The 15264-nt window shown below is 40.3% G+C and overlaps 1 protein-coding gene across 1 annotated transcript in view; it reads left to right on the top strand.

Moving 5' to 3' along the window:
- Nucleotides 1-15264, top strand: part of LOC140133383 (collagen alpha-4(VI) chain-like) — a 169007-nt gene that overhangs the window by 138995 nt on the left and 14748 nt on the right. The window contains exons 40-43 of the mRNA XM_072153496.1: nucleotides 1618-1699; nucleotides 4063-4229; nucleotides 7660-7836; nucleotides 9846-9884. Coding sequence (XP_072009597.1) covers nucleotides 1618-1699; nucleotides 4063-4229; nucleotides 7660-7836; nucleotides 9846-9884 — 465 coding nt within the window. The remainder of the gene's footprint in view (nucleotides 1-1617; nucleotides 1700-4062; nucleotides 4230-7659; nucleotides 7837-9845; nucleotides 9885-15264) is intronic.

The following is a 15264-nucleotide window of genomic DNA, read 5'->3' as shown; positions in this document are numbered from 1 at the left end:
AGTGAACTCATTGTCATGTTCAAGAAACCAGTCTGAGAGGATTCCAGCTTTATGACATGGCGCATTATCCTGCTGAAAGTAGCCATCAGATGTTGGGTACATTGTGGTCATAAATGGATGGACATGGTCAGCAACAATACTCAGGTAGGCTGTGGCATTGCAACGATGCTCAATTGGTACCAAGGGGCCCAAAGAGTGCCAAGAAAATATTCCCCACACCATAGCACCACCACCACCAGCCTGAACCGTTGATACAAGGCAGGATGGATCCATGCTTCCATGTTGTTGACGCCAAATTCTGACCCTACCACCCGAATGTCGCAGCAGAAATCGAGACTCATCAGACTAGGCAACATTTTTCCAATCTTCTACTGTCCAATTTCGATGAGCTTGTGCAAATTGTAGCCTCAGTTTCCTGTTCTTAGCTGAAAGGAGTGGCACCCGGTGTGGTCTTCTGCTGCTGTAGCCCATCTGCCTCAAAGTTCGACGTACTGTTCATTCAGAGATGCTCTTCTGCCTACCTTGGTTGTATCGGGTGGTGATTTGAGTCACTGTTGCCTTTGTATCAGCTCGAACCAGTCTGCCCATTCTCCTCTGACTTCTGGCATCAACAAGGCATTTCCGCCCACAGAACTGCCGCTCACTGGATGTTTTTTCTTTTTCGGACCATTCTCTGTAAACCCTAGAGATGGTTGTGCGTGAAAATCCTAGGAGATCAGCAGTTTCTAAAATACTCAGACCAGCCCTTCTGGCACCAACAACCATGCCATGTTCAAAGGCACTCAAATCACCTTTCTTCCCCATACTGATGCTCAGTTTGAACTGCAGGAGATTGTCTTGACCATGTCTAAATGCCTAAATGCACTGAATTGCCGCCATGTGATTGGCTGATTAGAAATGAAGTGTTAACGAGCAGTTGGACAGGTGTAATAAAGTGGCCGGTGAGTGTAGGTAGACAAAGTAGGGACCCAACAACTTAGAGTCCCGCCAGGGAATTCACCTGTTGACCTATAAGCCAGACCAAGCCAAAGTTCTACTGTTAATTTTCTTCAATGATGCTGTCGGTCCATTGAGTGTAAAAGAAAGATAAAGGATGTGGGTTGCCTCTTCTTTCTTTGTGTTACGAATGAAAGACATCAGTGGCAGCTAGTCTCCGATCACTGATATGTAGTGAATGGAGGCTTTCTCTGCAATACAGTATTTAACAAGTTTTTATATCTTTGCTTGTACTTGATTTACGCAAAGTTGTTTATAATGTGAGGTATAGTTATAAATACCAGAAAAAGCCCATAGATAAATGGTAATGATATGTTTTATATATATTATCTTTTTTCCATATCATGCACCCTTTTATTACAGAACAATGTTTAAAGGTGTATTTCCAAGTCAGGTATTTATGACATTTCCACAGGATATAGAAAGCAGAAAAAAAGATAGCAGGTGGGTTTCACCTCTGGGAGTCGGGAAGGGGTGCAGCATTATTTAGAATCTTTATAATGCAAGATCTCATATTTTGATGACTGCATTAAAGGACAAATCTAATTTAGCTTTATCTAGAATTCAGCATTCATTCAGTACACTTCTTAAATTGTAATTATTTGCCAATATCATTTATAGATGAATTAAACACCTACCCATCTCCAGCTTTTCAAGGAGAATGTGAAAGTCGTGGTGACTCTGTATTCTCTTTAACAGAAAGGTAAAGTTGACTTTCTTTTGCCTGATTCCATTTGATATGCAGACAGTGGTTTGATGCGCATTACAGTAAGGCTATATTCACACTGCCGTTGCCCGCCCGTACCGTAGCGGGCAACGGCAGTGTACGGGGAGAGGAGGAGGAGGTGAGCGCAGCTCACCCCCGCCCCTCTCCATAGCAACCTGTGGCGCACAGCGCCGTATTATGGGAAAAGATAGGACATGTGCTGCACCGTACCGCTCCCGTAGGGTGCCGTGCGTCCATAGGAGTGTATGGGGGACGTATATTGGCCGTATATACGTCGGCCGTATATACGTCCTCCATACGTTCGTGTGAATGTAGCCTTAGTTGTAAAACTATCCATTAGAGATGTCTGGTAGTTGTGAGTCTCACCTTGAAAATGGGGTTCCCCAATCCTGTCTTCCAACTACAATGTGAAAAGAAGTGGCTAAACATGAGCAGCTCTTTTTATTCACTTTCTTGGCAATTCCATGAATAGACAAACCTTCAGACTCCATTCTTAGAATTCACATAGATGTGAACAGCTACACATCAATGACCACCTCACCACTTACTGAGGGACATTTATTATGGCCTTTCAAATGGAAAATTGGTAGTGTTTTCTCTGCGCCTCTTGCACCAGAATTTATGAAGTGTTGGTGTCATAATATTGGTGTTTTCTGACACTCTCGACTTGATCTATTTTTGGGCGCAAAGTTTTGGCTTTGCATGTGAATCCACCTGTTTTCTGGCGCTTTTATTTTTCCTACACCTTTTTTGGCACAAGTTGTGGTGCAAAAATAGCCCAGCTAAAATCTGGTCTAGGGAGTTCTAAACTTTTCAGTCCATGTGCCAATTCATTAATCCCTTTCGCCCCAAACTATATCCCATTGAAAAATATAGAATGGTTCTAGCGCCACCCTGCACCAAAAATAATAAATGACCCTCACTGTCTCTGTAAAATTGGTAGAGAATACAGGACTCCTACATCTGGAATCCACATCCTATGAAAGTTATGACTTTTTCATAAAAGTTCAAGAATACTCTTTTAAATCAAACCCTTCATCTTTTTTTATTTTACTTGTGTCTTAGCATTACCAGCTCTATTAAGGGGGTTTCCCTGTTATATATGTCCAACAGGGAAACCCTATGTTGAGGTAGTTTCTTAACTAACACACATATAAATAAATGAATAAATAAATAATAATTTAAAATAAAATATATATATATATATAAAAAATATATGTATATAGCAGATTAAAAGGGAGGTGGCTGGCAACAAAAATGACATTCCCTAGGATGATTTGGGGACAAGTTAGCTCTTTTGTTTCAGTCGAAGGAAATCTACCATCAGAATCAAGCATGATAAACCGAGGGTAACTTACCTCATAGATCCAGATATTGTGGCTGTGGTAATCTTCTTATATTTCTTATCCATGGCCTCCTTCCTTCTAAAATAAACTTTTAAAGCTATCTGAATGAGCCTGAATCAGGAGCGTAACTATGGGAGGCAGGCCCCCATAGCACTCTTCTGAATAGTGCCGCTCTATCCTCTCAGAATATACACATATTTGTATACTCTCACATTTATCCACTCTTACTTGCATACACAGATTTATACATTTATGTTCACACATTTATGCACTGATATATACATTATATACTTACACAGATCTGTTACAGTAGATGCTGACAATATGGGGGATTACAAGGCAGGAATTTGATTTATGAGATCCCTAGTCTTGTCATTCTGCTGCCCCTCCGTTTCCACCGACATTTCTTATCTGAGTTGCAGATTCATGCTGTGTACTGTGGAAGATGTTCACTGTTATATACATATTATGCTGTACAGTGTGCAGAATAATATTTATATAATGGTGCACATCCTCTATTCTTTCTTGTGTGAGGTCGGATTTCGGAGCCCCCTGACAATCTGGGCCCCATAACAGCTGCTGTTGTTGCTACAGCTGTAGATATGCCCCTGGCCCCACCCCAGAGTGCTTCAGGCTCTTAGCATAATTGTATATGTTGATTTCAGAAGGAAGTAGGCCATGGATAACAAGTATAAGAAGATTACCACAGTCACAGTACCTATGTATCTATAGGGATGTGCCCCGGGTTCATCATGCTGGATTGTGATGAAGAATTTAAGAAACAATCCTAAGTTATCTGGTAATTACACAACTACAGTTTGCATGGCTTGATAGGAAAAACCTATACTGCAAAATTGGTACCAGCTCCTACTAGAAACTCAAAGGATCTTGGTATGTTGTGAGGCTCTAACAACCATCTCTCATCTTACATTATATGGTAAGTGGTGGTTTAATATGTAAATAATGAAAATAATAAGATTGATATCCTTATAGTGTAACCTATGAAGAGCTGGAGATTGAAACAACAGAATCAACTGCAGAATATGCTGAAAGAGAACTAGAAGAATATAGTTATGAAGAAGGACTAGAGAGCAATGATGATCTTAACACCGCAGAGGGAACTTTTGTCAAGACGGTTGATGAGGTGATCACAAGAGATGGTATGCTTTATGTAATTTATAGTAATTGATTGTCTAAATCTATGGACTTTATGAATGATAGATGCAGACATGTTAAATGTGTTTTCACTAAGATGAAATTATATGTAAATGGGGCTCCATAGGGAAGGTCACCTTGATAAAAATAATAGTTACAGACTGCACCCAGCTATTCCGCTGCTCTTGTACCAGTACTCCAGTTCTTGCAGCCTGGGTTTGCAAAATGTTGCCCAACACCAAGAGAACCGCTGTGCAGCCTCATCTAACATTTCAATTTGTGTCAGGAGAAACCAGTCAGTCAGTCAGATAACGAAGAAAAAAACTGTGCATCTGAACACAAGGAAAAGGGTATACGTGGAATTCCGAATATTATGGAGAGATTCCTTCAAAAGTGCCTTTTTTGTTTATAAATTGCTGTGGAAAAAATAAAAGCTGAGCTCTGATTGGTTGCCATGAATATGTAGAATGGCTTTGCTCCCAGACATTTGATAAATCTTCCTCAAATCAGATACCATGCTCAGGCAACTGCCCATTGGTCATGTGTTAACTGGTGCTTCAGATCCAGACTACAAACTTCATCAATAAAGCAAAGAGAGAAGGAAAAATAAAGCCATTAAAAAGGAGAAAGCACCAGCACCTGAAGGGATGCCAGCAAAAGGTTATGCACAATGCATCATACAACATAAGGCCAACCCTAATTGTTTAACCCCTTAATGCTCCGCCCCATACATATACAGTGCAGAGGTGTGGGGGATGTATGAAGAGGGCTCACGGGTTGAGCCTTCTTAATACACAGGTGGGGGTTTGTTGCATAGTGCAGCAAACCCCCACCTCTAATAACTGCGGTCAGTGCATGCACCAATCATGGCCATTAACCGAGGCCGCCGGTGCCATTTAAATGATGGCGGTGCGTGGGGTGCCGCCATCTTGGATCGTCGCTCCCCCAAATGTCATCGTAATAGTACAGTAGTAGTACAGTAGTATTGCAGTATATGGTAGGAACAATCAGACTATCTAGGGTTAATGTACCCTATAGGCTCTAAAAAGTAGTAAAAAAAGTTTCAAATATAATTAAAAAAAGGAAAAAACCTAAAAGTTCAAATCACCCCCTTTCCGTAGAACTGATATAAAACGTAATAAACACTTAAAGTCATAGACACAATAGTTATTGCCAGGTCCCAAAATTCCTGATCTATCAAAATATAAAAATGGTTATTGCCGGCGGTGAACCACATAACGTAAAATAGCAACCAAATGTCTGAAACATAAACACATAAAAAATTTAATAAAAAGTGACCAAAATTTCGCACAGTCCTCAAAATGGTAGCAATGAAAACATCGGCTCATTTGACAAAAAATGACACCTAACACAGCTGGATACACCAAAGTATGAAAAAGTTATTAGCGTCAGAATATTTTTTTCTTTTTTGTACACATTCGTTTATTTTTTCGAAAATGTATTGAAACATAATAAAACCTGTATAAATTTGGTATCACCGCGATTGTACCGAGCCAAAGAATAAAGCAGAAGTGTTATTTGGAGCGGACAGTGAAAGTTGTAAAACTGAGTCCACAAGAACGTGATGCGAACATGGGGTTTTTTTTAATTTTTCCACATTTGGAATTTTTTTCCAGCTTCCCAGTACACAGCATGGAATAATAAATAATGTGACAGAGAAGTAAAATTTGTTAAGCACAAAATAAGCCCTCACACAGCTCTGTACACAAAAAAAATGAAAAAGGTTTGGATTTTTGAAGGTGGAGAGCAAAAATTGGGGGGAAAAAACCCTGCGTCCTTAAGGGGTTAAGAGCGTAAGAAAGATATAAAAAATGAAGCTCAGTCATTAGACTCCCTACAGATCATCTATCACCATTTTCTTATAATAATAAATTGTTATAATTCCATATTAATTCCCATGGAAAGAATTTAAGTAAATAAGATTTTTTGTATCAGTAAATGGTATATAACAGTGTTATATACCAGAACATATTTGTTGTGTGATTCTAATATTATAAAACAAGAAACGACATCCCCTGCTTGCAAATCCCCATTTAATGTCACATAGTTTTGCACTTGAATGAAATAATCTGAAAAATACAACTACGGTAGTTTCTCTTTTGGTTTACTTTAGTTTTCTCTTTCAATGGTCAGTTCCAGGCTATGAGAACAATTCATGTGTCTAGTATGTATATGTAGCTGACAATTCTCACTATAGAACTCAAAGAATTTCTTTTATTCTTCAAGTATGTTTATAAGGTTTAAAGTTTACTGTACATTTACAAAAGTATATAACAATTCTCCACCTTTACTTTTAGTATCTATTGTTTACATTTTCCCTCGCCCCCTCTGTTGGTTACTTGCAAGGCTCTTAGGATCCCTACTCTATTCCATCTACACCTTTGACCTAGGACCACTCATACCTCTCTGCTTGCCACAGTCCCAGAGCCATATTCTTCTCCTCCTGCTTTCTAAAACCTAACATGAACCATCATGAACTCATAGAGGGATATTTATCATATGCCGGCGCTCTTGCGTCCGGCGCTACATTTTTGCTTCGTAGTGCACAGTGTTTATTCTAGGCAGGCCCTGTCTGGTGTAGAAATAAATGCAGCTGGCCACCTATCACATGTGAAAAGTCACCAGCAGCAGCGACCGCAGCCACGTCCTCTGTTTGGCTGGCTACCCCCCCCCCCCCTTCACGCCCCACTGGCGTGAAGGTGGTGGAGAGGGCAATATAATCGCAAGTGCTAGCAATAAGCATAAGCATTTCAGACAATAAAAAAGACAATATTAGCACATCCAAGATTTACAACAACCCTAGGGTATCAGTAACCATGAAAAATGTCAGTCAGTCACAAAGATGAATAACGGTAGAGCTACAATAGCCACTGGAATTTAAATTATTTTGACGCATGTCAAAGTCGACATCAGCATGTGGTCACACATGCTCAATATGGTGGCACCTTCCCAAAATGGTGGTGCCCTGTGCCAATAGCATTTCAAGAGTTAACCACCGTAATCGGTGCCAGCACCGTTAATGGCTGGGGGAGGTGGTAGGGTTTTTTTTTAGCCTAACCCTGTCTTCTAATGCATAAAGAAATTCGGGTCCGCTCAACACTATATATTATGGATACATCATTCCGTCTTTGGCTACCTTATCTTTGGCTACCAGTATCTGTGTTATTCTTAAACTCCTGGGGCCCATATAAAAAGAGCCCCTGATCCAGGACATCCCTATTAAACATGCTATTAAAAGAATGATTATCTTATTGTAATGTATTGGTATTACATGATATGCTATATGATTCGCAATTACTTGAATTGTATCACATGTTCCACATATTTTTTCACATAGTTACAGTATCTATTGAACTATTCAGGGTGGATATATATGAAACAAGGAGGAATTGTGTTTATGTTGTCTGTTTTTAGTTGCAGCCAATTGCTTGCTGGATGTTAGTCATGGCACATCGTGTCGGGATGTCCAGCGCATGTGGTACTATGTAAGAGATATTGATGCATGCTCCCAGTTCTGGTATGGAGGCTGTGATGGCAATGGAAACAGATTTAGCACAGAGAATGAGTGTCTACAAGCATGTTCTTCCAAACGTAAGTTGTATTTAGTTAGAAAAGGATGTTAATGAAGTGAAAGCAGTCTCTCAATAGGTTAAAAAATGTGTTAAAGCCTGCAAATATAGAACTATATATGAGACTAAGGCCAATTGTTTCTTTGGTACATGGGCATAAAACAGTTAAATGAAAACTGTTACTTTCTGGAATGGAAATACATTGAATTAAATCCTCATTGAAATCCAAACATGGGAAACAATATAAGACAGTGTAGAGCCAGGCCATGCACTGGAAAGTATATATCCACAACATTTCCTTTCCAGCTGAATATCTGGATGCTGACCCATTTCCTTGAGATTAGATCAGTTTTCAAAAATTTGTGTCTGTGAATTTCCATGTGGCAGGGTTGTATCAGTTGTCCATGTTTTGGTGGTATGATCTCACTCAGTGTCTGGCTTTCTCCTTCATCTTGTCTGTTACATTTTGATCGTGTTTAGCTTCATATGGTACCAGAGCTTTTATCCAATATACTTAGTACTATGTCTAATCACTTTTGGTGGTGGTGCATGCAGGCTTTACCTTTATTGACAATAAAGCACAGCTTAAATGTATAGCAAGGGTCGGACAGAGCTGAGAGGAATTTAAGGGATGTATTCAGACATTGTATACAGTTAAGCTTTCCTATTTGGATGGCCATTACATCTTGCTTTATTAGTAGTGGAAAGTGTCAGGAATGCACATTCAATGGCCCACATTAATCGAAACTAGTGCAATATATGCCATGTGCTGTTTGTCTGTGGAGTGTGCAGAGTGTGCAAGATTACTAAAAAGCGGTGCAGGTTCTTCATAAATCTAGCGCCCCCTGCACTGCTCCAACAGAATGACCAACTTTTTTTGGCACACCTTTAACATAGAGCATGCAACACAATTCTTTTGGACAGCGCATTCTAAATGTGTCGCAGTCTCTGTCTGTAAACCGGAACGCCCCGGTATAGAATTTAGTGAAGAATCGGGCATAGTGCTGCTGCGACACTTCTTAAATACATGAACAACCTGTTTGCACCTTCATTTCAGTGCAAAGTCTTTTCAGACTTTAATAAATCTGGACCAATGTACATTTGGAGATTTTCTGAACATGTTGTGCAATGTGCCTTCTTGAGCACCAAGAAAATGTTTCCTTTTCTTTGCTTACTCCATGCCTTCTTAAAGCCATACCCTTTTTCCCCCTTTTTTGCGGTCAAACTTATACTACCTTGTAATGCCATTTATATTTCTTTGCACTTTGCACTATAATTCTTTGTACTGGGAAGTTGAAAATATTAACATTCAAAGCATATCGGAAAAAAAGATCCATTTCGTTAGAGGTTATGTTTTCATTGTTTTTACTGTGGAGTCAAAAAGCCTTCTGATGCGCAATACAAAATGCTTCGTTTTTTGTTATATTTGTATACCGTTAAAAACACATTTAGAAATCTGTATCACCATTTTTATTTAAACACGTGGAGCCTCATAAGGTGTTTTTGTCAAACAAATTTTAGATTTTATGAAAAGTATGATCTTTATCATACTTTATCAATGATCTTTATTCAAGCCATAGCCACAGCACAGGCAGATGGGCAGGATTGTCCCTGAGTGGGAACAACTTAGAAGGGGGTGTAGGGCTAAATCGTTCTCTGGATTGGTGGGATCTCAAAGTCACATAAAGTCCCAGTGTGATAGTGATTGATGCGATAGTGATAGTCCTTGCTACTTGTTTTTCGTTCTCACCCCAAAGTTCTCTTAACATGTTCTGTGTACACGTGTATACTTTACAGTGTGTTGTGTTTATTGACTCTTTTTATCTCTTTTTGGTGGAGTGCTCTTTCAGTAAAACATGTCTAATGCAATTTGTAGCAAAGGCTTTAGGTATTCTATATTATAGCCCCATCATACATGATATACATTTATTATATATTACATTATATTATAATTTCTCATGTGTTTCAATAATATTATATCCTTACATGTTGTGTATTACTTTTAATGTACATTGTTTCCTTTATACTCAGGTCAAGGTAAAAATGATGGATTTCAAATCCGCAATAAAGGTATGTCCTATTGCAGTGTTGACGAACCTTTTAGAGACCGAGTGCCCAAACTACAACCAAGGCCGACTTATTTATCGCAAAGTTCCAACACAGAAATTTAATTAATGATTTATACTCCCTGCTCTGTCACAGCTTTCATTCATATCAGCCCCTGCGGACACCAATAAAGCAGAAAATAGAAGACATGTGGATGATCATTGTAGCTTCCCTCCAGGGTCACATAAACAGGAAGAATTGTCAGGGCCGGAGCAGGAGCTACAATGATAATCCAGATCTGTCCACACCTTCCCACTCCTCCAGTAGTCCCAGGGAGTACTGTCACTTTAAAATAGCTCTGTGCACAGCAAGTCTTGGGCTGTCTGGGACTGCAGGAAGATACTTGGAGTCATCTCTGGTGATGGCTTGGGTGCCCACTGAAAGGGCTCTGAGTGCCACCTCTGGCATATATATAAATATATATATATATATATATATATATATATATATATATATATATATATATATATATATATACACAGGCGGTCCCCTACTTAAGAACACCTGACTTACATACGACCCCTAGTTACAAACGGACCTCTGGATGTTGGTAAGTTACTATACTTTAGCCTTAGACTACAATAATCAGCTATAACAGTTATCACAGGTGTCTGTAATGAAGCTTTATTGTTAATCCTGGTTCTTATGACAATCCAACATTTTTAAAATCCAATTGTCACAGAGACCAAAAAAAATTTGGCTGGAGTTACAATGATAAAGTATACAGTTCCGACTTACATACAAATTCAACTTAAGAACAAACCTACAGACCCTCTCTTGTATGTAACCCGGGGACTGCCTGTATATAAATATATATACAATGGTAATCTAATCACAGTTGAGTCTGCATATAAAATCTCACACCAAAGGTCATTAACCCGTTCCCACACCTTGACTTGATTCTACGTCATAGGATGCAGGTCGTTCCTGCACCTTGATATAGAATCACGTCATGGTGATTGCCCGGGCTCAGAAGCTCAGCCGCGCAATCGCCGTGGGTTCCGGGCTGTAGGTGGTAGCTAGGATCCCGCAGTAACAGCCAGGATCATGACTATCGCGATCCTGTCTGTTTAACCCTTTCGACGCCATGGTCATTGTGACTGCGGCGTGTATGGTGCATGGCCGCGGCGTTCCAATGGCAACCTAATGGCTGCCTATGGTAGCATCCTGTTAGGATCGTGCACTGTGCACGATCTAACAGTGCAGCTGTCAGCCTATGCAGACACTGCACTTGTTCATGTCCCACCCTAGGACAAAATAAAACAGTTAAAAAGAGTTTAAAAAAAAAAAGTGCAATTATAAATTATTAAAAAAGAATAAAAGTCCCCTGAAGTCTCATCCCATGCAATAATCAAATAAAACATAAAAACATGAAAATTTAAAAAAAACACAACATGTTGGGTATCACAACGTCTATAACAACCTGTAAAACAAAATAAAATTGTCACTGAACCCGTATGGTCAACGCCATAAAAGCACACAAAAAAAACTCACAAAAATCTAACCTCATAAAAAGCGCAAAAAAGTGATCAAAAAGTAAAATGTACCCCAGCATGATACCAAGAAAAAGTACAGCTTATCCCGCTAAAAATAAGCTTTAAAACAGCCATGTAAACAAAAAATTATAAATGTTCTGTCCTTTGTTACATGGCGATGCAAAAACAAGCAAATTTCTCACAAAATGGGGCACATTTACTTACCCGGTCCATTCGCGTTCCAGCGGCGGCTTCTCTGACGAGCGTTCGGGTCTTCCGGCGATTCATGAAGGTCCTGCGCCCGATGTCCACCAGGTGGCGCTGCTACGCCAAAGTCCGTCGAGGTGCCCCGGAGTTCATCATCTTCATCGTGGTGCATGTGAGTATGGCCCGTGCGACCAATTTTTTTTTTTAATGCAGCGGTTTTTCCGAATCCGTCGGGTTACCGTTCGGCCACACACCCCGATTTCTGTCGCGTGCATGCCAGCGCCGATGCGTCACAAACCGATCACATGCGCCAAAATCCCGGGGCAATTCAGGGAAAATCGGCGCAAATCGGAAATATTCAGGTAACACGTCGGGAAAACGCGAATCGGGCCCCCCTATTCTGCAAAACAAGTTAACCATAAAAAAGCCATTTAAATGGGATATCGCCGTAATCGTGATGACCCATAGAATAAAGTTAACACATTATTTTTATGGTACGATGAACATCTGGGGAAAAAATGCTAAAAACCATAAACAAGAATTAATGATTTATTTAACCACCACCAAGAAAGAGTTAATAAAATCTGATTATTAGCTATTGAACCCCATGGAAATTATGTACCTGAAAAATGGATCTCATCCACAAAAAAATAATGCCCCATATGTCCAAATTAAAAAAAAATAAACATTTTATAGCCTGTAAAATGTGACATTGCAGATCTGCTCTGGATGGAGCCTCCTTCTTCTCTATGCCTGGCCGTGCGCCCATACAGCAGTTTACCACCACATATGGGGGAGCCTCATACTCGGGAGAAATTGGATATCAAACTTTGTGGAGTTTTTTGTCATTTAATACTTTGTGACGGTTAAAATTTTGGCCAAAATTAATATATTGTCTAAAAAAAAAATTACAGCTTGTAAATTACACCTCCATTTAGTTTTAACCCCTGTGAAGCACCTAAAGGGTTAACACACTTCTTAAAGTTGATTTTTCACACATTGGGGGTGTCGTTTCTAAAATGGCATGTTTTACTGATGTTTAGGCCTCTAAAAGTCACTTAAAGGTGAGCAGGTGCCTCTAAATAGGGTTTTATGCAATTTTCATAAAAATGAGAAAAATTACAACCAATAACCTGAAACTCCTAACAACCTAAAAAATAGAGAGGATGCATAAAACCCTATGCCAATATAAAGCAGACATTCGGGAAATGTTAGTTATAACGTTACTTGGGTGCTATGACTATCTGCCTGAAAAGCAGAAAATTTTGAACTCTGAAAATGAATAATTTTTAGCAAATTTGGCCAAATTTGCCCAAGGGGTTAATCCATGCTTACATGAAACTTCCATAATAAAGGCCATTTTAAACGTAGGGATACAAACAATATTGGGGGGAATTTATCATGCGTGCCAGCGTGATAAGGCATAAGCCTATTGATGTATCCGTTGGGCAGCAGCACCACCTGGTGCTTCTAGTGTTACTTTGATTCCACATGATTTCAAGACTTGACAAAATGAGTCTTCGTCATGGAGGGAAGAGCTTTTGCATTCCACCTCTTTTTGGAAAACGGTTCACCCTATGGACACAATTTAGGAAGGCGTTTTTTCATCTAATAGCCCCTAACCCCTGTAACTAGGGGTCAAGTGTAGAGATGAGCGAACACACTCGTCCGAGCTTGATGCTCGATCGAGCATTAGCGTACTCGTAACTGGTCGTTGCTCGGACGAGTATTTCGCCCGCTTGAGAAAATGGCAGCTCCGGCCGTTTTGCTTTTTGGCGGCCAGAAACAGAGCCAATCACAAGCCAGGAGACTCTGCACTCCACCCAGCATGACGTGGTACCCTTACACGTCGATAGCAGTGGTTGGCTGGCCAGATCAGGTGACCCTGGGATAGACTAGCCGCTGCCCGCGCTGCTCGGATCATTCTCTGTCTGGATGCCGCTAGGGAGAGAGCTGCTGCTGGTCAGGGAAAGCGTTAGGGTGTTCTATTAGCTTACTGTTAGGCAGGAGTGATTCTACAACAGCCCTTCTTAGGGCTACAATAACGTTATCCTTTTTTTTTTTATTTGCTTGTGGCTGGGCTTGCTGGCACTAGTAGTGCAGCTAGTACCATATTGTGAGGAATTAGCAGGGGGACTTGCTACCGTTGTGTTTAGCTCTTAGTGACACACATATCCACCTCAAACACCAAAGTGGGAAAATTTATTAGGGGTTTGATTTCAATTAGGCACAGTCTGCCAGTTTCTTTTTATTTTACGTTTATTTTTTTCATAACTCAGTGTCATCTCATCTTGCATAGTAGTGTGCTTTAATACTTGGCTAGAAAATAGCCATAGGAGAATCCAAACGGCTTACTTACGCCTACAGTAGCGTTATATATATTTGATTTCTGGTTGATCTGCTGGTGGCTGTAGTTGTTGCAGTGCATCTACTAGCAAATTGTGAGCAATTTGGAGTGAGACTTGCGACCACTGTGTTTTGCGCTTAGTGACGCACATATCCATCGCAAAGACCGAAGTGGGAAAATTTATTAGGGCCCGGGGTTGGATTTCAATTAGGCACAGTCTGCCATTTCCTTTTTTATTTTACGTTTATTTTTTTCATAACTCAGCGTCATCTCATCTGGCATAGTAGTGTGCTTTAATACTTGGCTAGAAAATAGCCATAGGAGAATCCAAACGGCTTACTTACGCCTACAGTAGCGTTATATATATTTGATTTCTGGTTGATCTGCTGGTGGCTGTAGTTGTTGCAGTGCATCTACTAGCAAATTGTGAGCAATTTGGAGTGAGACTTGCGACCACTGTGCTTTGCGCTTAGTGACGCACATATCCATCGCAAAGACCGAAGTGGGAAAATTTATTAGGGCCCGGGGTTGGATTTCAATTAGGCACAGTCTGCCATTTCCTTTTTTATTTTACGTTTATTTTTTTCATAACTCAGCGTCATCTCATCTGGCATAGTAGTGTGCTTTAATACTTGGCTAGAAAATAGCCATAGGAGAATCCAAACGGCTTACTTACGCCTACAGTAGCGTTATATATATTTGATTTCTGGTTGATCTGCTGGTGGCTGTAGTTGTTGCAGTGCATCTACTAGCAAATTGTGAGCAATTTGGAGTGAGACTTGCGACCACTGTGTTTTGCGCTTAGTGACGCACATATCCATCGCAAAGACCGAAGTGGGAAAATTTATTAGGGCCCGGGGTTGGATTTCAATTAGGCACAGTCTGCCATTTCCTTTTTTATTTTACGTTTATTTTTTTCATAACTCAGCGTCATCTCATCTGGCATAGCAGTGTGCTTTCATACTTGGCTAGAAAATAGCCATAGCAATAGGATAGCATCGTTTGGTTTTAAAAACTAAAAAACACACACAAAAAAAAAAAACACAAAAAAAAGGTAAAAAAAAAATTAAAGTTATAATTCTCATTTTCAAAATGTTTAACCCGAGGGCTAGGGGTAGAGGACGAGGGCGGGGACGTGGGCGTCCAACTACTGCAGGGGTCAGAGGCCGTGGTCCTGGGCGGGGTGAGACACCACCTGCTGATGAGGGAGCAGGGGAACGCCGCAGAGCTACACTCCCTAGGTTCATGTCTGAAGTTACTGGGAGAGCACTGTTGAGGCCAGAACAGTGCGAACAGGTGATGTCGTGGATTGCCG

Source organism: Engystomops pustulosus, chromosome 5 (assembly GCF_040894005.1).
Source record: "Engystomops pustulosus chromosome 5, aEngPut4.maternal, whole genome shotgun sequence".
In the NCBI taxonomy this organism is placed as follows: Eukaryota; Metazoa; Chordata; class Amphibia; order Anura; family Leptodactylidae; genus Engystomops; species Engystomops pustulosus.
Note: the sequence above shows the minus strand (reverse complement) of the source record. Positions and strands in the feature narration are given on the sequence as shown.